Source organism: Pararge aegeria, chromosome 19 (assembly GCF_905163445.1).
Source record: "Pararge aegeria chromosome 19, ilParAegt1.1, whole genome shotgun sequence".
Classification (NCBI taxonomy): domain Eukaryota; kingdom Metazoa; phylum Arthropoda; class Insecta; order Lepidoptera; family Nymphalidae; genus Pararge; species Pararge aegeria.
The window spans coordinates 4,713,306-4,735,096 of NC_053198.1; the positions used below are offsets into that span (position 1 = coordinate 4,713,306).

General features: G+C 36.8%; 1 protein-coding gene across 2 annotated transcripts in view; it reads left to right on the forward strand.

Moving 5' to 3' along the window:
- Positions 1 to 21,791, forward strand: part of LOC120631954 (probable Rho GTPase-activating protein CG5521) — a 55,854-nt gene that overhangs the window by 10,065 nt on the left and 23,998 nt on the right. For both annotated transcript variants that reach the window (XM_039901663.1, XM_039901664.1), the window contains 10 exons: positions 181 to 336; positions 1,144 to 1,325; positions 1,686 to 1,768; positions 2,120 to 2,271; positions 7,724 to 7,904; positions 8,632 to 8,760; positions 9,873 to 9,971; positions 10,548 to 10,649; positions 11,414 to 11,649; positions 21,408 to 21,511. In XM_039901663.1, coding sequence (XP_039757597.1) covers positions 181 to 336; positions 1,144 to 1,325; positions 1,686 to 1,768; positions 2,120 to 2,271; positions 7,724 to 7,904; positions 8,632 to 8,760; positions 9,873 to 9,971; positions 10,548 to 10,649; positions 11,414 to 11,649; positions 21,408 to 21,511 — 1,424 coding nt within the window. The remainder of the gene's footprint in view (positions 1 to 180; positions 337 to 1,143; positions 1,326 to 1,685; positions 1,769 to 2,119; positions 2,272 to 7,723; positions 7,905 to 8,631; positions 8,761 to 9,872; positions 9,972 to 10,547; positions 10,650 to 11,413; positions 11,650 to 21,407; positions 21,512 to 21,791) is intronic.

Consider the following 21,791-nt stretch of genomic DNA (forward strand, 5'->3'; position numbering starts at 1 on the left):
TCATTCCACCAGTGCCGAAATTAATATTCGCCCTCCTTATTAGTCTTATAGCTACTTTAGCGCCATCTAGTAGGAAGAATGCAGTTTCGATCTACTTTTCAAGGGTCAATATTACACTATTGTATAGTTATTCCATTTACCTAATGAAGCTAACTTTTTTTTTCTTTGGCTGTGTATCAGGTTGCCGAAATCCCGCCTTTCTTAATGGAGAGTATATACGAGCAGCAACTAGCTCAGGGTAGTGGTGAGCCGCTAGCGCCTCCGCGGCGTCTTCGCAACGACTCATACCTGGGTGCGATTGGACGGGACAACGTTATGGTACGAGCGGGGATGCAGGTATGATATAATGTACTTTAAATCCTTAGTAATAAATGCGAAAGTTGTTTGTTTTTTCGTTTGTTTGTTTGTCCTTCCTTGATACTCTAACTAATCAACCAATTAACTTTTTTGCATAGTTCGTTTCTGAAAGGACGGAGAGTTACATATACTCTATCAATTTACATCTTGCTCTATCAAACAAAGGTGGTAGAAATTCTCACATTCATATGTGTCTTTGTATACTCGTTGGGAGTAGCGGCGCGCTAACAAAGCGTACGCGGCCTAGCGCAGTCGTCGCGGTCAGAGCGGACAACTTCGTTCGATGTATTGTCAGGCGGCTAAGTTGACTCGTTGAACCGTTGACCAGTATTTTTTTATTTCTCTAAAAGTTAGCCCTTGACTTTAATCTCTCCTGGTGGTAAGTGATGATGCAGTCTAAAATGGCGATGGGCTTATCGGTTAGAGGGGTATAGCAGTTAAATTAATACCTCTAATCGTTAACTACGTACCGGAACGCTAGATCGCTAGGCTGCACGTCTTTGTCGTTTGGATGGTAACCAGCCACGGCTCACCAGCAGACCAGGACAGAGAAAATTCATAAATTCATAAATTAAAATTTCCCAAATGGCCCTGCTTGGGATTTACAACCGCAACGCCAGGGAGGTCGTCAAAAGTCACCGTGTATAGTCAACTATGGTAACTTTGATCGACGGTTCGATTTAATTTTTTTACATAAAGAGCTGGAGAGTGACATATCATTTCTTCAGATCAAACAGGTATACGTCGACTAGAAGTATTCGTATAACAAATTCCCCATTGTTACAGAATGTGCTACAAATATTCATGACGCAAGCGGCTAACGTCTTTGTAGCCAGCGCGTCGCCAGTCGCCCCCCCGGGAGGTTTGGGTTCCCCGCAGCTGTTGGATGAGCAGACAGACACATGCAAGCGCGTGCTTAACATCTACAGATACATGGTCATGCACGTCGCTATGGACGCTGGCTCTTGGTAACATTTTATCTAGATGTCATTATATCCCACTTCTGAGCCCATGTATTATTCTTGCGGCCAGGTGTAATTATGATACAATAATAATATACAAGACTTTATTATCAGTAGCACATTATATGCGACACAAGACGTGATACAAGGGATGACATTGACATTAGATTTATTGATTTGACATTTGACCTACGTACTACATTGTCATTGACCACAGACTGTATACCGATAATAATATGATTTTTATGCATCCTTAAAATCGCTCGCTTTTCTAAACTCTACCCGAACAATAAAAGTGTATTCGCACATTAAATAATTACACAGTATGTTATATTGTACAGCAATTAATTCTTTCTTACTTTCCAGGGAACAATTACTCTTGGTACTATTGCAAATAACATCTTTGGTCCTGACGAAAGTACCGCCGAAAAGGAAACAAGACACCCTAGGTAACATCGCATATGAACTTTAATCTATTTTCTATTTAGTATAACCAAAATACTCAGTGATGTCTACGCATATAGTATTTTTTGTTAATTATACTGAATCGTGTAAAATTATTGGTCAAGTAGCCTTACTGGTATTATAAATGCGAAAGTGTGTTTGTTTGTCCTTACCTAAGAATCCAAACAACTTGGCACACCGTTAGTTGAAAGGATGGAGAGTAACATAGACTTTTTATCACAGAAAGCTAGTAACATATATTTTTTCGATGTGAAGTGCCACATCGATTATTAATATTCTAACTTCTTTCAATCTCATTTAGCAGTCATATATTAATATATATCTTATCTACGCAGGTGGTTTTCTAGCTCCGGCGTTATTTCAAACACTTATTGTGACGTGGATAAAGGCAAATCTAAATGTGGCAGTTAAACCAGAACTATGGCAGAACTTTATGGAACTACTAACACGACTTACGCATTGGGAAGATTTGATAAAGGAGTGGGCGGTAAGATTCTTATGTTTTCGATGTTATCCCTTTATAGGTACGCTGATAGAAAAGAATAATTGTTTTAACATAGCCGATTGCCGATTGATTGACGGCCGACTGGCGTAGTGAGCAGCGACCCTGCTTTCTGAGTCCAATTCCGTGTGTTCGATTCCCACAACTTGAAAATGTTTGTGTGATGAACATGAATGTTTTTCAGCGTCTGTGTGTTGATCTGTATATTATAGGTATTATGTATATATTGTCGTAGTATATTTATTTATTTATTTATTTAAGAGCACTAACAACATGCATATTACACGTTTTTTAAACATAGGACACACACGAACACATGGACTGATATGCACGTCAATAACAAGTGCACATAGCATTGACAAAGCGTCATATAAACTTAATTTGCAAAAAATAAAAAAAAATTAACACAAAATTTAACTCACCGATAAATGTTCGGTGAGTTTTTTTCTAAAAGCTGTGGGTGAGTCATGGAAGATATCGATGCTAGGTATCTTTTTAGATAAATCGTTGTATTTCGCACAAATACGTATAATAGGCGCTTGTTTTCCGAGATGGGATTTAGTAAATGGTATATGAAAAAAATTTGTGGATTTGCAACTTCTGGTGTACCGGCGCGGGACAGTCAGAGATATATGATTGAGAAGGTTGTTACATTTAATTTTGTTTTGTAATATTTTATGTAAAAAACACAGATCAAGAATATCCCGCCTGTTACGAAGAGATGTCATTTTAAATACTGCCAATCGCTGATTATATGGCTGTTTGTGTGAAAGGCCACTGACATAAAAAGCCAGGTGCCGAGTAAAAGCGCGCTGTATACTTTCAAGGCGCTGCGAGTGCACGCAGTAAGCAGGATTCCAGATAGTACTCGCGTATTCGAGGCTGCTTCTCACTAAGGCATTATATAATATAATTTTAGTCTTAATGGAAAACCCCCTCGTATTACGTTTTAAGAACCCCAGAATCTTCGCGGCTTTAGTAACAACATTATTCACATGTGATCTGAAATTTAGCTTGTTGTCAATAGTGACTCCTAAGTCTTGGATCTCCGGTACATCTTGCAGTACAACATTACCAATTGAGTAACTAGAGACAAGTGGTTTTTTCTTTCTTGTATATTTTACATGAAAACATTTTTTAGCATTAAGAGCCATACTATTGACCTCACACCATTTAACTATTCTATTCAGGTCATCTTGTATCAAATTAATGTCATCTTCCGATTTTACGGTTTTATAAATTTTCAAGTCATCTGCAAATAATGAGCAAGAACAGTTTTTCACTCCAGTTGTTATGTCGTTAATAAAAACCAGAAATAATAGAGGCCCTAAATGAGAACCCTGAGGTACCCCCGATTGGGCTAGGTAACTGATAGATTCATAACCATTTACTACAACAATTTGGGATCTCTGCTCAAGATACGATTTAAACCATTTTATAAGGGAAGACCCAATACCGTACTGAGAAAGCTTGTGGACAAGAAGTTGGTGGTCAACTTTATCAAACGCGCTGCTAAAATCTGTATATATAGCATCGATCTGCTGACCCTTATCCAGTTCTTTTATAAGATCCGATGTGAAATCTGATAAGTTCGTTTGTACGGACAGTCCGCTTCTGAACCCATGTTGCGCGCTTGTCAGAAAATTATCTAAGTGTTTGGCAAGCATGGGGTACACAAGACTTTCGAAAAGTTTAGAAAAGCACGAAAGGATAGAGATGGGGCGATAATTTTTGATATCAGTTCGATCACCCTTTTTAAATACGGGTACAATTCGAGCTTTTTTCCACTCTTCAGGAAAGATGCCTTGCTCTAGAGATCGATTATAAATGAGTGTCAAAGGTAGAGCAATTCCTGAGCCACAACGCTTAACAAATATGGGAGGAATACCGTCAGGGCCCGCACCCTTTTGGGGATCTAATGATTTAATCTGCTTTAATACGTCAGCTTCTAGTAATTTTATCTTAGCCAAATGAGTAAAGTTGCTACTTTGTTGCAATACTATCGAATTGTTATTAGTTGTATTACTGTAGATAGAAGAAAAATGGTCAGCAAAAAGATTCGCTATATCCGTTCCAGATTTTGCAATTACGTTTCCCAATTTCATAGAATCGGGCAGGGATGATTCACCTTTCTTTTTATTTTTGAAATATTTCCAGAAGTATTTTGGATTTATTAGGATATTTGATTCAACATCATGTTTATATTCTTTAAGGCATAAATCGTAGAGTTTATGACAGCGTCCCCGAATGATTTCAAATTCTAAGTTATCTCTGGGGTTCTTATATTTGCGAAATTTGGCTCGGAGTTTGTCTTTATCAGTTAAGAGTTTAATTAAGTTGCGTTTGAAAAAAGTAGGGTACTTAGTTGACTTTACCTTACGTTTCGGTACAGAATTTTCGATAATCTCAAACAAGCATTTATGAAATGTCTGAACCATAGCATCGACATCCTTACAGGCAGAAAATTTATGTATCCAATCAATGTTTTTAGTTTTTTTAACAATGGTAGTATAGTCAGCTTTAAAGTAATTATAATCGACACGACTTTTAGGGCGAAGGTACGAGACATGTGAGTATTCGATACTTATTAACAAGCTAGGATGGTACAAATCAAGCTTGCTAAGGAGGTTCGAGGGTTGAGTTACAGTAATGTTAATCATGTTACTTAGTACCAAGTCCAAAAGTCTGTCGTCACAGTTTCTGATACAATTAAATTGGTATAAATTATGAATACATATAAAGTCGACGAGGGAGAATCCAAGAGCATTACTGTAGTTTGATGGTGTTGTGTACGCACAATTATCACTAGAAGACCAATTAATAAAACCCATATTAAAGTCTCCCAACAGAATGATGTCGTCTACGTGATTGGTTACATTATCTACACTCTCCAAAAATTTATTCAAAATGTCTAGTTTAACCGGTGGAGGCAAGTAAACGACACAAAGACCAATTCGTTTCATAACGTGGTTACAACATATTTCTAGGACTACCCATATATTCTCTTCACCAGTTTCCCAACCGATTACACGAGAAGATGAAATCTCACGTGAAATCGCAATAAGAACGCCTCCTCCATCTTTTTTAGATTCTAGGGAACAGGTACGATCTTTTCTGTAGGTAACATAACGGGAATCAAATAATTCGTTATCGAATATACTAGAATTTAGCCAAGTCTCAGTAAATACAATAATTTTATAATCTGAAATAAAGATATTCTTAAGCACATCGTTAGTCTTTGTTCTCAATCCTCGCACATTTTGATAATATATCTCTAGACCCGTAAAAAATATGTAACAGCCACAACATTCGCATAAATAGTATTATTTATTAAACTAAACTAAAAGCTTAAGACTATCTTCATTCTTTATTACTACAGCTTGACTAAACTCATCTTTGCGGACATAAATTTTCCCATTTCGAATCCACGTAAAGCGATATTTCTTTTCTTTAGCTTTTATGCGTGCAGCAGCGTGTAGAGATTTACTTCCCGGAGTTAGATGTTCTGATACGTATATAGGAGCATGTGATCCTCCAATTCCTAGGTGGTGGGTGCTTAATTTGTCTTCAGGATTCTTCTTATTGTATTGTGCTACAGCTGCTAGAAGAGCGTCACGGTGCTTTGTGGTGCGGAGCTTTACTATTACAGAACGTGGCTTATCAGTGTTTTTGTTCAGTTTAGCTACTCGAGTAGCTAGCTGAATATCATCAACAGAAACTTGGTTTTTTACAGCCTGTCCTAATTGTACTACTGTGTTAATTAGATTTTCGGTTTTATGCTCCGGAATACCATTAATTTCAATGTTGCATTCTCTCATATGCAATTCCACAATATTCAGTCTAGTTGTAAGGTCTTTAACCGAGGTCTGGAGATGAGTATTTTCTTTTTTCAAATGGTTTATAATAGCCGATTTTTCTTCTATTGTAACTCTCATTTCCTCAAACTGCGCGTTTATAAAAGACATTGAGTCGCTGAATCCCGATATTTGTTCATTAATTGAATTTAGTTGCGCCGTAACTAGTTTTTGTATCGTGGAAGACAATTCTTGTTGAAGAATATCACGAAGAGTACCCTCGGTCAAGTAGTTATCGCCACCACTAGTAAATGGAAAAGCAGCAGTCTTATTTTGTTTTTTCCTAGCAGTGACATAAGTCTCGGGCGAGCTCTCATTGGTTAATTTAGTGAACGAGGCGGCGGATCTAACGGGCGTATGCGTATTGCCAGTCTTTGGTTGTTTACTGCAACACTCAGGGCATTTCCAATTATTTCTTTTGATTTGATCCATTTCTTCAAACTGCTTTGGAGTTATGTTGGCACATTCGTAATCATACTTAGATTTGCAAGTGATACAACTAAGAAATTCTTTTTTAGGCAAAGCACTTCTGCATCCAGCACATACTTTAGCATTTAAGTTAGTTGCCATAGCTTGAGGATCAAAATATTAACGAAATTTTAATGATGAAAAAAACTACTGAGGAGGTCGGGATTCGATCGCACGACTCTGCATAAATAGTCCGTACTTTACAAACTGCGCCACTGGCTTGTTTCTTTAAATTGCGAAAAACTCCAACTGGCTGGACTGTATGTGTGTTTTAAACAGATGGTATGCAGGTAGTCATGACAATATTATGAAAGAAAATTTTGATGAGTAATCACGAGTAATTTTAAAGGTACAAACTTTCACAGTGATAACTTAAGCGGTTCAAGTATTCGTTTTGGGGCACTCTGTCACACGTTTACTACACAATTACACCATATAATTAACAGGATAGTGAATAATTTTGAGTAGTTGCCGTTATTATTTTTACACCACTATTTCTTAAAAACCACTTCGCTTTCTTACGAGATAACATCAACACAGGTTTATTGCACAGTAATGATTGTTTGTATAAGAATTATACTGAGTTTTATCTACTTTGGAAATAAATGTTAATTTTTATAACGCAATGAAGAATTCCGACATGTTTACACGACAAGTGGCGCCACCGAATTATATTTATTTATAAAAATATTTAGTTGGGTAGTTATAGCATCGTCATCATCATCATATCAACCTATTACACCTCCTCCCAAAATGAGAAGGGTTTAAAGGCCTTCCACAAAACTGGCTCAGTGCGGATTGGTGGACTTCACACACTTCTGAGAACATTTTGGAGAACTCTCAGATATGCAGGTTTCCTCACGATGTTTTGTGTGAATTCTTCCAATCCGCACCTACAACATTTTCAGAGAGAGAGAGATAGAGAGAGAGTAGTAAGACTAGTAATGCTTGGATAAATGCAGGCATGCCGGTTTCTTTACGATGTTTTCCTTTACCGTTGAAAAAAGTCATATTTTTATTGCTAGGACGCATGTAACTTAGAAAAGTTAGAGGTGCGTCTGCCACTCGAACTCTAGCCCCGTGAAGCCGAACCGTAATTAATGTTATTGTTCCAGAAAACAATGGAAACTCTAACTCGCGTTTTGGCAAGGCACGTCTACTCGCTAGAGCTGTCGGAGACCAACTCAGCGCCTGAAGGTCGCGGCAGAGGACGGAGGCCAGCGCCCGCACCGATACACCCGCGACCAATGCCTCTACGAAGACCGACACTCGCGACTAGCGATGCTAGGACACCTGGTGAGATTAAATGCGTAAGAGTTAGCCCGCATTGCGAAAAAACCTCCGCGCTATTTTTGTTCTCGTGATTTTAATTTCACTTAAGACATACCTAACAAGCAGTGTGAATAAAATTTCCTTGCGATTTTTGTAAGTTTTTTATGGAGTTATACTGCGCAAATTATTCTCGCGAATTTAATCCGGACCGCACCGCACCGCATTAAATTTGTGTCATACTACAACTACTAGTGCTCACGAGTCGTGCACCCGAAACTCGGCACTGCTCTAGCTTTAAAAACATGACCATTCCTAATCGGTCTGAAACTACATAGAATCTGAAACTAGATGACTAGGGGTAGAAGTTCAATAAGACTGCCAAACCTCTACCATGTTAGTCCGCTGCCATCTTAGACTGCATAGCCAAGGGCTAACTTGGGGTGGAATAATAAAAAAAACTACATGCTATTATTTCGCTCAAAATACCTCAGCGCCTGTCTTCGTGCGCTGAACTGTGCGTGCTGCGAGGGTGGCTTTAAATGGTTCAAATTAATTTGCTCCGGGACATGTTGCGCAAAGTATGGACTTGATAAGAAAACCCAAAGTTCGAAAAGAGAGAGCTAAGCTCGTAGTTTCTCAGCTCTGGTAAATCAGAAATGAGATATCTTGATGGAAAAAAACAAAATGTCCTACCTCTATAAAATAACTAACACTCTTGGTTAAGGTAGTCAAAATTATAATATTGTCGCAGGCAAATCTCCACGCACCAGTCACGAGTCTCACCCGCGCAAGGAAGCGGCCCTCCGGAGGCCTTTGGCGAGGTGTCGCAGTGACCCGCACCTACCAAGGCATGCACAAGTTCAGGCGCAAAACTCTGCAGGTAATAACGTCCCAGTCGTCTAACGTATCCGAGAGGCACAGTCTATTACCATTTTTAAAAAACTTCTCTCGCAATCTTCGGAACTTTAACATGCCTACTCCCATCTGTTTTATTTGGCGTTTAACAATATTGTATATATTTATGTATTATTGATTCTATAGGTATATATTAATTATCAGTATCTATATATTCTTTCATAAGTTTATTATATGTATATATATTATATATATATATTTATATATATATGCAAATATATGCAAATATATATGTTTATTTATATGCACCACCTACCTCTCTTCTTGAGCTGTGTTTAACGTTGTTGCCTGAAAGAGATCTTGAGATGTAGGCGCCAAATTGTATACTTTTTGTTAAAGTTTTATTTATAAATTTTCTATATGTTTATGTGGTGTACAATAAAAGTGTATTCATTTATTCATTCATTCAGTGTACATCAGCGTATAAGCGTAATCTAAAAATGTATAACATTTCGGCGCGATAGAGCGTCATAGTAGCGATTAGATAGCGAATACAAAGCGAGGCAAGAGTTCTGTGAAATCACAGCGTAATACGCGAGTCGAAGTTTTGATCCTTCGAAGATGCAAAATAGAGAACAAAAGGGATAGAGCGACGAATTTGGGAGGATAAATTTCTGAATTAATCGGCTTTACAAGATTGATTACAAAAATAATCTATAAAAAAATAATATATTTTTTTCGACTTTATTTTATTTATTTATAAGACTGAGTTCGAGCCCCGGCACGCACCACTAACTTGTCGGAAGTTACGTGCGTTTTAAATTTAAGCAATTTAAATATCATTTGCTTTTAGCGGTAACGGAACGCACTTAACTTTGAAAATTTAGAGGTGTGTTCTGGGATTCGAACTTGGCCCCCCGGAAGTAAAGCCGAAGTTCTAACCACTGATTTATCACCGCTACACGTTGACTTTAGGACGCCTAAAAAGTTTAGAGATGATCGTACTATTTTAACGGAGTTTTTCTTTTTGAACATCGGCCCCCCGAAAGTGAAGCTGAAGGCCTAACCAGTGATTTATCACCGCTACAAATTTAAAGATGTCAGTACTAGTGTAACGGAATTTTTCTTCTTGAACAGACGATACCAAAGAACCAGTGAGCAATAAAGCAAGGCGGTGGTATTCCCTGGACTCGTTGAGACAGTCGTCGCAACAAGAAGAAAGAGATTCAGCTAGTGGTAACGTAATATTTTGCCTTTTAAATCGATATGACACATATCACGCTCTTTTATTTTTACACTAGCGTGTTTTACTTTACATTGTAACTTATCCACTGGGAAGAGTGGAAAAAGGATAGAACCACTGCATAAAATCGGCTTGGAAATGGTTTCGATTGATTTTATTAATACCGGGCGCTAAAAGACTATCTTCAACCAAGAGAGTTTTAATTTATGTTTTCAAATTATAAGGAAATAAATAAAAAAAAAAATTAACTATTCGATAGAAGCAGACGTTACTTTGCGGAAATCCATGATATATTATGAAAATTAAGCTTAATTTGCAATGAATAATTGTAATGACAACATCTACTGCTCCGGTTTCGGAGTAAAAAGTACCCTACATTGCCGAAGATCTGTTTGGTTTGGAGTATAAGGATTGAAGATATTATAAATTGAACCATACAGATTGTCCTGCTTTTCGCGGAGTATAGCATATTAAACTTCATTTTCATAATAAATTTTTAACTTCAAATAGCCTAATTACAAGTTACAAACTCATCTGAGATAAGTAAGTAAATAGATGTTTTTCTACAGGATCTCGATCGCCATCACCGGCTCCATCTAGCGGTGTTGAGAGTAGCTCTATAAAAGATTCCCCACTGCAAATAGACCTGGCATCGGATGGAGGGAATGTTGGTAAGAATATCACATATTTTATTTTACTCTGAGTGCCTAATGTGAAGACCTGTAATTTAATTAAGATTTATTATTTATTATGGAATCGAAAGAACGCCATCTAGTAATACAATACCAAGAAACAGTACTCACTAGATGGAGCACTTTAAATTTTGTTGCTTTGCTATGAGAGATAAAAAATCAATGTACAAATAAAAGAGAATGTTTCATGTTAATAAGGTCTTATTTAAAATACATCCTCCAAACAGTAGCGGTATGCGGTGAAAGCATTTAATCAGGCAGCTCTTTAAAAATCTCATACAAAAAAATGTTGTGACGCCTTTGCAGTATAATTAAATACTTTCCCAGTGGCAGTAAATATTTAACCTCTAATGTTCTAAGCGATTACCATTAAATGGGGGAAATGGGAAAAGTTTGTTAGCTAGCAACATTACGGGTGTGACGTAAGACTCACTGCATGCGATAATGAATAAGGTTCTGTATGTTTTCAATCAATCAATTTTTTATTTTGCTTGAATATGGTACATGCAACATGTTTACATAGGTGTTAATTAAATTTTATATGTGTCACATATCCTGCCAAGATTGGCGTGCAAAAATTATTCGTCAATTATTATATGATTAAATAACAAGTCACATTTAAATAATTAATTAAAAGTAAAAACACAAAAAAAAAAAGGAAATGAAAATATCAGATTAAATAAAAAATTAATACTTAATAAATTAAATGAATTCATGAATTTTTAAACTCTCCTTCCATACAGAATGGTCAGAGACGGACGCGGGCGGGGGAGTGGTAGGCATAGCAGGCGTAGGGGGTGTCGGTGCTGGGGTGGGGGTGGTCTTGGGTGGTGCGGCTCGCGGGTGGTTGCCCGACGTCGCTTGCGTGCTGTGGCGACGCATGCTTGCCGCGCTCGGGGACCCCAACGCCTTGCGGGACCCGCACGCACACCACCACCTGTTTAACTACCTCGTGCATCTCAACGCGACGTTGCTGAAGGTGAGTCGGTCGAACCTATAGCTGAACCAATGCCAGTTTTTACTAAACCTAGGAAACGCTCATATCTGATGCCTAATTATTTAATAATAAATATAATGTTTTTTATTTTATAAATTTTTAATAGTGTTTTTTAATTTATTTTTAAGCAATGTTAATAATTAAAAAAAAAGAAAAATAACAAATGATAAAATATAATAAATATACTACGTCAATACACACATCGCCATCTAGCCCCAAAGTAAGCTTGTATTATGAGTACTAAGATGGCTGATGAATATTTTTTTATGAATAGGATACATAAATACTTAAATTATACATATAAACACCCAGACACTGAAAGACATTCATGTTCATCACACAAACATTTTCCAGTTGTGGGAATCGAACCCACGGCCTTGGACTCAGAAAGCAGGGTCGCTGCCCACTGCGCCAATCGGCCGTCAAATTAACTAACTCACACTCGTATTTGAGTGATGCGTACAGAAAAAAACGTTTCACCAACTCTTAGATGATGTTACGGCACCGAATCAGCTGTGCTTAACATTTAGGGAACTCGTAGAGTGGAAAATGTTTGTGTGATGAACATGAATGTTTTTCAGTGTCTGGGTGTTTATCTGTATATTATAAGTATTTATGTATATTATTCATAAAAATATTCAACAGTCATCTTAGTGCCCATAACACATGCTACGCTTACTCTGGGGCTAGATGGCTATGTGTGTATTGTCGTAGTACATTTATTTATTTATTTAGTGACACTTCACAGATAAAATAAATATAAATTCGTTTTATATTTCTAGTAAGCTTAAATTCAAACGATAAATTAACATTATGATAACACAAACACAAAATACCACACCTTGTGGCAAGAATCATAGACAAGTTACGTTGTATGAGTTGCCTAGTAAAAATCGTTTGTTGAAAGGTAAATGTATGCCTAGGATCTTCTTGGATTAGTCGTCAATAAATTGCTCGTTAGTGAAAACGGGCATAAAGGCCACTCCCAACGGGAGGGCTTTGGTAAGAATCTGCATCCCTACGTGGTTAATATACCGCGGACGCGTACGAAGCGCTTTGCGTCTTCGTTTCATATCCGCACCGCTAGGATCTGGAATGCCCTTCCAGCTTCCGTTTTACCCAGTTCCTACGATATGAGTACTTTTAAATCAAGAGTGAATTGGCATCTTCTAGGCAAGCGTGCTCCACCTTAGGCTGCATCATCACTTACCATCAGGTGTGATCACTTACCATCAGGTGTGTGGCAGTAAACTCGCTCGCCTATAAACATAAAAAAAGATGAGCTCACGGGTTGGTAATATTGATGGAGTACTAGTAGCACAGAGGACGCTGCACCCCGTTCTCCGTTATATGCCCTTAGTCGACTCGTGGATGGATGTTTGTTACTCTTTCACGCAATGACTACTGAACCAATTCGGCTGAATCTTGGAATGGAGATAGATAATACCCTGGACTAAAACATAGGCAGACATTTTATCTCGGGAAAATGTACGGTTCCCGCAGGACAACAACTGATTTAAATTGAATATGTCAAAAAATATGTTTTTCGAACTATATCTATAATCTATACTTAATATTATAAATATTAAGGGTTTTTTCGTTTGTATGTATCTCTCTCCCGTAGTATTTTAATTCATAATATTTGTTATGCGAAAATAAATAATATGCATTATTCAAATGAATCATCTTGCATCCTGGAGACATAAATAAGATAGGCCGAAAAAAAAGTTTACCGCGCGTCTTTTAAATATCGATCGTTGCAGACAAGCTAATATTATGATAGGAAATATTTGTTCGTATGCTTATGTTTAATCAATAAACTGAGAATACTTAACCGATTTCAGTAATTCTTTCTTAATTAGAAACAATTTTATGACAGAAGAAACAGGTGATGTTTTAGTTTCACAATAATAATATTACAGACTGAAATCATAGTATTTGTTAACAAAGCCAGAGGAAAACGCGCTAACGTGTTGCTTTATCTACCATCGTTGAATGAATGACAGAAGAGTACGAAAATATTAGTCTAATCAATCTGAAAAGAGGCTGTGATACCGTTTATCTATTTCTGAAAAATAAGCCACTTATCTAAAAAAATGTGATTTTCATGATTTTTGGCCGGTTTCGTCACTATTTTCTTTTAATCCACCGTAACTGTGTTATTAAATGATGATGCAGCCTCATTTTGGTAGCGGGCAGTTAAAGTTTTAAATCCATACCGCTGATGGGTTCCTAAGTAAATAAATAATAATAAATAATAAAACTACGGATACACATTGCGATCTAGGCCCTAAGTAAGCGTAGCTTGTATTTTGGGTACTAAGATAAATACTTATTATATACAGATAAACACCCAGCACTGAAAAACATTTATGTTCATCACAAAAATAATTTCCAATTGTGGGAATCGAACCCAAACCTTAGGCTCAGAAAGCAGGGTCGCTGCCCACTGCGCCACTCGGCCGTCAAAAAGTGGCATCGCAACGCTTAATAACTTAGCACGTTTCCGCAGGGTGGTAAATAGATTAAGAAATAAAGCGAGATAATTCTAAAATTATGAATTCTCAAGTTTCCCCATCCGGCGATCAAACCCGGCACTTATAAGACAGCTCTCAACACTGCACCAGGGTGGTAGACATATGTAAAATTGGATACTATAAAATTGCATAAATTATACCTACTGCATGTGCAAAATAATTCGCATTTACCTATTCCATGCATTTAAAGCAAGCGTTATGTAACAGTTCATTTAACATCACCTTCTTAGGCAGATTTATGATTATGTAGCACAAACTGTGACTGATTTGTTTGGACCTTGAAGGCCACTTTCGACGATTGCGTTACGCCGTACCTACTTTTAAACTGTACATTATTACTAATTGTGCTGACGAGTTAGTAAAATTGATTGTGTGACACCGTTTCAACTGTTCAATAGATCGGTCTGTTGCAATTTTAACAGATTTATTTTAAGAAGCCAGCTCATAATTTGTAAATACGGAAAGATTGGAATAATATTTTTTTATTAAATTCATATCATCATCGTCATCATCATATCAACCCACTACAGGGCACAGATCTCCTCCCATAATGAGGAGGGGTTAAGGTCGTAATCCACCACGCTGTCCCAGAGCGGATTGGTGGACTCCACACACCTTTGAGAACAGTATGAGGAAAGGAAGAGAAGAGGAAACCTGCATGCCTGAGAGTAATTCTCAGGCATGCAGGTTTCCTCACGATGTTTTCCTTCACCGTTGAAGCAAGTGATATTTTAATTGCTTAAAACGCACTTTGAAAAGTTAGAGGTGCGTGCTGAGATTCGAACTCGGCCCCCCGATAGTGAAGTCGAAGTCCTACCCACTGAGCTATCACCGCTTCATATCCATACTAATATTTTAAAAGCCAAAGTTTGTCTGTTTGTTTATTACATCATTATTAACTCATTACCGGCCCACTACGGGACACGGACTGTGAATGGTAAAATTGCTAAACCGATCGTGATGAAACTTTTATAGAGACAGAGGCACTGAGTGCAGGAATACATTTTCAAGATTGCCGTAGATTTTTTATTTCAATCGACACAAACAAAGAAGATTTCGCGGTTAACAGCTAATAAATAAATTGGAATAAGATTTTATTTAAAATCCCATTATATAAAGATATACCCGCTTTACAAAAACGTTAATTGCGGTAGTTTAACTTAATTGATTTCTTTCAGACATACCAACTTCGGTTTTTAAAACTGACCTTGAAATTTTAAACAGTGAAACTCAATAAATCTACTGAGTGTAGTTATATTACGTTAGTCTGGTAAAATACCAGTCATTTTTAAAGGTTTTCATAGATTTAAAAATATTTTTTACAACTTCATTGTTTTCGTTCTCAAAAACCGATGAGAACCTTTTCTATGTAAGTATCTTGTAGAATCTACGATATAGATTGGATTGAAATTTTTACTTGGAACTAAAATAGCCGAGCTGCTAATAATGCTAATAATTATTTCAAGCAAGCATAATATGTACTTTTAAATAGTACGTAACAAAAAATAAGACATAAATCAATTCGTAAAACACGCCTTCTCGGAACAAAATGTGTCACAAGTTTCATTTTTGTTCTTTTTACCAGTTAAATAGAAACGCCAATATTGCGCACGAGATTAAATTCGTCACAGTGAAAACCTACGTCGAAGCCACTTCGGTCCATGCCCTATTCTGTGGCATCTGTTAATGTTTATCGCAAATACGAGAGGCTAGTCACTAGTGAATTATCACTCGATATCTGGCACTCTTGGACAGATGTTGTAACGTGATATTTATTACCGTTTATCTCGCACGGGGCGTGTTTTTTTTTAACCCGATGCGTTCTTCCTTTGTTTTGTGTGAATACGCAACACGCAGTCAGCTGAAGTCGATTAGTGCGCGAAGTGTTAGTGTATGGTCCTATTCAAATTCTGCGAACTGTTGTCCAATTCGAAGCTCTTCAAGGATTGCCAATGCGAAAGAGGTGCCGGAAGAAGAAGGCTCCTCAGGAGGCTTCGGAAACGGGAGGTAATTCTTTGAAAGCGCATTAAATAAATAAAAATATATAAATATACTACGACTATACACACATCGACATCTAGTCCCAAAGAATGCGTAGCTTGTGTTATGGGTACTAAGATGACTGATGAATATTTTTATGAATAGTATACATAAATACTTATAATATACATAGAAACACCCAGACACTGAAAAACATTTAAGTTCATCACACAAATATTTTCCAGTTGTGGGAATCGAACCCACAGCCTTGACTCAGAAAGCAGGGTCGCTGCCCACTGCGCCAATCTGCGGATGCATCAGATGCGGATGCCGAACCTGTTCGCGGTATGGCACCCCAATCCGTATCTACGCTGCATCGTACCGCTTAATCGTTTGGCGGCAAGTCGCTGTCGGTTACTTCTTACTATCAACGGGCAAAGCCTCCCATCAGACTAGTCCAGAGGAAGTTGAGAACATATACTCCCAAATATCCATGCCAGGGCTCAAACGCGAGACCCCTATTATAAGTCGACAGTGATCACCTCTGCGACAGCACATTGCTAATGCTAGAATGTGATAAAACACTGCTTGACAGTTCCGATGTTATGCCTCGTTTATTAATTACGGCCCTAAAAGTTGTTTTTAAAACCTGTTTTTTCTTAACGTAAGAGTATTTTGTTAAAACTATTTATATAGCTACTTCCAGTAAATAGGTTTAGCATTCAAATCTTTTAATCCCTTTTTCACAACCTCTCGACTTCATTTTCTTTCACCCAAATTCAGCGGTCAAGCTGAATTTGGTAGAAATTCTCAAGATTAACGTGAACAAACGAACAGACCGACAGATAGACTTCCGTATAAAAGCGTGCTTAAGGACTACTTTTGTATCTTTGAAAAGTCACATTGCAATCCACTTTTATACCAATGAGCTTATGTGGTTTATCAATTAATATAGTTGATCGCACACCGCCGCAAGAAGTTCAGTGCTTAATCGATCACATAGCAGTCGCTCCATGTTATAATTTTCTAGTCTATGATATATTAAAATAGCCGTAACCAGCGAATTAATCTGCGTATATTTCGGATTTAAGGTTATCCCACAAGGCACACCTCCATTCCAGCATTCCAATTAAAACCTCTGTCAGTCTTCAGTATCTGTTAAGCTGTTGCCGTTCGTAGGCCGTTCCTCGAATAAAATAAGGCTCTGTGTCCATCTCCAGAATGCAAGCTATTTAAGTACCAAATTTCATCAATGTCGCTGCAGTATTCGAGCTATACATAGCTGACAAACAATAAAATATTTTCGCATTTATCATAAAGTATGGAAAGTATGTATTTGAAAGTGTTTACCTTCTTGTTGGTCGTTTATAAAATGATGACGTTCTCTTCATAAAACGGAGCATTTTTATGAAATAGAATATTAAACAATTCCTAGTAAATAACACGAATAGTGGTATCGATTTATTTAAATCTTTATAATATATTATAATACACTTCTTAGCTTCTTATACCTGCTAATCTTTATGTCCTCTTGCGCCTCTTATAGCTAATGTTACAGTATGCATTCAACTTTACAATCACTTTATTTTCCAATCTATAGAAACATTAATTTTTCCTAAGTCTTTTTTATCGTACCAACAAATGTTTTAAATCGTATGATAACAAAAAACAGGGTATATTTAAAAAAACTAACACGTCATGGCATAATATTAAGACATAATCAGTGAGAATCAATTCGTTACGTTTTTAACCTTACTGAATTTAAATTTTAGTTTAAAGCAATTTATTTTAGTGTTATTTATTTTTTAAATGTTCTTATTAAGTTTTCTTTTTGTTTTTATTGTATTTTACAATGTTATATTCACTGCTAGATGCGATTTGTGATGTTACCTTCGAAGCGGATAGGATAAGGGAAAGTACCTACTTTAAGTTTCATTATATTTATATAAGGTTATGTTAAGAAGAAGAAGCACTTTATTGCACGTATAACATACAGAAAAAGAAACAGTAAGGAGTATACAGTAAACAATGCTATCCCGTTATCTTGCTGTAAGTCCTATCTACAAAAAAAAATAGAAAAATATTAAGCTTGTTGCACTTGACTTCGCCCGCCTTGGTTTCGGTTATTTAAAAATCTTAAAAATCCTGCGTACCCGTACGGCAGGTACCGCGTCTTATGCATTGGATTATAAACGTTAGTTTTATAAATCCTACGGAAACGTTCTCCAGTTGTTTACAGAGATAAAAATCCTATGTGATAAAGAAATACATCTGTGCCAAACTTTATCACGATCGATCGTAGTAAAGCCAAATGAAGATAATAAACAAAGACACTTTCTCATTTATAATATTAGTATTGATGGGTTGGGTCAATAAATTAAATTAATTATTTTCGTACTCGCTGTCGTCCGCGTTTTGCGTCTGCGTTTATAACGTTGTTTTACAAATTCCGTGGGAATATTTTATCAAAATCAAATCAAAGTATGGGTCTCTAAAAGTAAAAAAAAAACATTAAATTCTCTAAACGTTTTGACCTCCGGAAACAGTTAGTTGTCTTTCAGTAGCAAAAATATTAATTTTAAAAATTTAAAATTCATATTTAATTTTCGGAATGCACAGGATTTGGGCCTGCGACTCTGGCAATCGCGGCCTGAGCGCTATGCTCTCTTGGCTCTCCAACTCCCGATGCCGAAATTAGTATATAAATAAATAAATATACTACGACAAGACACACATCGCTATCTAGGCCCAAAGTAAGCGTAACTTGTGTTATGGGTACTAAGATAACTGATGAATATTTTTATGAATATAATACAAATTAATACTTAAAATATACATATAAACACCCAGACACTGAAAAACATTCATGTTCATCACACAAACATTTTTCCAGTTGTGGGAATCGAACCCACGGTCTTGGACGCAGAAAGCAGGGTCACTGCCCACTGTGCCACTCAGCTGTCATATTAGCCTTTAAATTAAAAAAAAAACAATTATTGCAAATCTTCACCATTTATACCAAATCGAAAAGAAGAAGAAACTAGTAGGTAACAAAAAACTATAAAATCATAAATATTGTAATAACAATTCGGCAATTTTCAACTGAAACATACATACAATATACGCCGCTCGGCCCTTTGCTAATCTTCACCATTTATACCAAAACGGAAAAGAAGAAGAAAGTAGTAGTAGAGCTTTATGTGAAAGAGCACGTCCGGGGAAATACTGCCACCACTGACTGTTGTAAGCCATAGTGGCTTCCATTACGGTACCAAATATGGTATTGATAAACGACTAAGACACCGGGAGGTATGTTTGCATCGTTCGAGTCCATGTAGACTGAATTGTATAGAAAATGCCGGGTGCATTTTCTATACAATTCAGTCTACATACTACTACTATCTCTATATTTATATCAAAATACCCACCAACTCAATGTCATGAACATAAGTTTAATTATTTACCCACTTTATAAAATTACCGTAAAGTGCCCTGTAAACGATCAAATTTGCTTGACAAATTTGTTTGTCAAACATCTCGTTTTCATCAAACAATAGCTTAAACGATCAAACCAAATATCAAACAAATTTGTTAACTTTCTAGTAGATTCGGGTTTCTCCTTTCGTGACGTGACGTCGCCGTGCCGAGCGCTTACAATGAGTAATTCAGATGACGCATTTTTGGCACTGACTCTAGCACTGTGTATCAAGACAAAAAAATCCAGATTTTCATCAAACACGACAAACACGTAGATTGTTTGACAAACGCCTCAAACACAGCAGTACACTATCAAATAATTTGACAAACACGTAAAATTTGACAAACAATTTGATCGTTAACAGGGCACTTTACAGTATGTAAAAAGTGTAATATCCGGCAACCACGCCCGATGCTTTAGTTTCATGGACACAGGGCGGCATTTTGGACATTATGCTTGCATGCTTTGCGCAGTGTTGCTCTGTTTGAAGGCATTATTTTTTATTACTGACCAAACAAGCTGTCGTGTCAATCGGCTTAGTGCGTCAATCCCTATCCCTACTTCCCTACTAATATTATAAATGTCAATGTAAGTTTGTTTGTTACGCTTTCACGCTAAAAGTACTTTGTACACATATTCTTGGAAGTGTTAGAAATAATATAGGATACTTTTTTATCCCGACACTAAGCACGGTTCCTTTGGAAGAGGGGATGAAAGTGTCTGACGATTTTACACCACAACTCCGACAAATTATAACCGACTTAAATCATTATTTTTGTACTAAAGAGGTGTATGTGTTTAATTTTACCTTAACTTTGTGTAGATCTGAATGTGGTTGGAGATAGAGGACATAACTCCTGAGCGGACAGCAGCAAACCCCTCATTTAAGGCTTAGCGATGCTGAATACTTTAATTTTTTTTAGAACTACAACTAAATTAAACGCCACATCAAAAAACAAAATCAAACGCAGACGAAGTCGCGGGCAACTGCTAGTTATTACAATAAATAATAATAAAGACACACCTCTATTATTCGTACGCGGTGAGAATCTGTGAAGTGTTTTTGTTTGGAAAAACCACCTGATATTTTTTTAGCTTTTATCTATCAGACTAAGGTATGTAAGTGTGTATGACTTAAGAGTAAAACAATTTACGACAACTAGGTCACTCACCTCATCTCAAACCACACAGAGTTTATGTGACAAGGTATAGATTAATGATTAATGATATTCATTTTAAAAACAATTTTTTTTTTTAGTTTAGTTGCAATCACAACCCTACCAGTAGTCAGTACACAACAGTTAGATAGCAAGTTTATGATTACAACTTGTACATAGATGACATACCAGTTCCCTACCCCACGCAACATTTTCTCTGATAAAGTTATTTTAAAACAAAATTCTTTAAGGTTGCCCTTTTATTTAATGTTATTAGTGTTTTTAATCTTATCAAACAAATTAACTGGAAGCTTTTTTATAAGTGATTGCAGCATATATTCCCAGGTACGCTGGCCATATGCATTATTATAAGAAGGTACTTTATAAGTTGGTAAGTATTTAAGATGTTTTAGGTTCTCTGATCTATTGTGTACTCTTAATGAATTAAAGAAAAAAAAAAATAATAGGATGCGGGTGTGAGCTATAACCATAGCTATCTTATTTACAGGTAACGCCGGAGGACACAGCTACTAAGCTACTTTAAGATTGTCTCTAAAACATGTAACTGATTATGACCTTGTTTTACAGATAAGTGCGAACCAAACGCTCAATGGAAACACGGAAATACATGTGCCCTTCAACCTTGTGGCCGGCTGGTGTCTTGAAGCCGAGGCTCTGCCGCCGTCACACAGGTAGGGATCAAATATCTTATGTAATCTTTATTATTAGCAAATACCTCCCAATGTTTCTTCCACTGATCGCGGTACGTAGCTACGAGTATGTAGCTCTTAAGCTTTATTTGTTATAATCTGCGAATACTAGATAAATCGGTACGATGCAATTTATAACTAACAACACATATTTGGATAAGGATTAATATCGTGATAGGAATTTTACATCATCTTTCGATTGTATCCGTGTTTTGATTGACAAATTAGATAACATAAAGTGGTTACTGTGACTTAACCATAA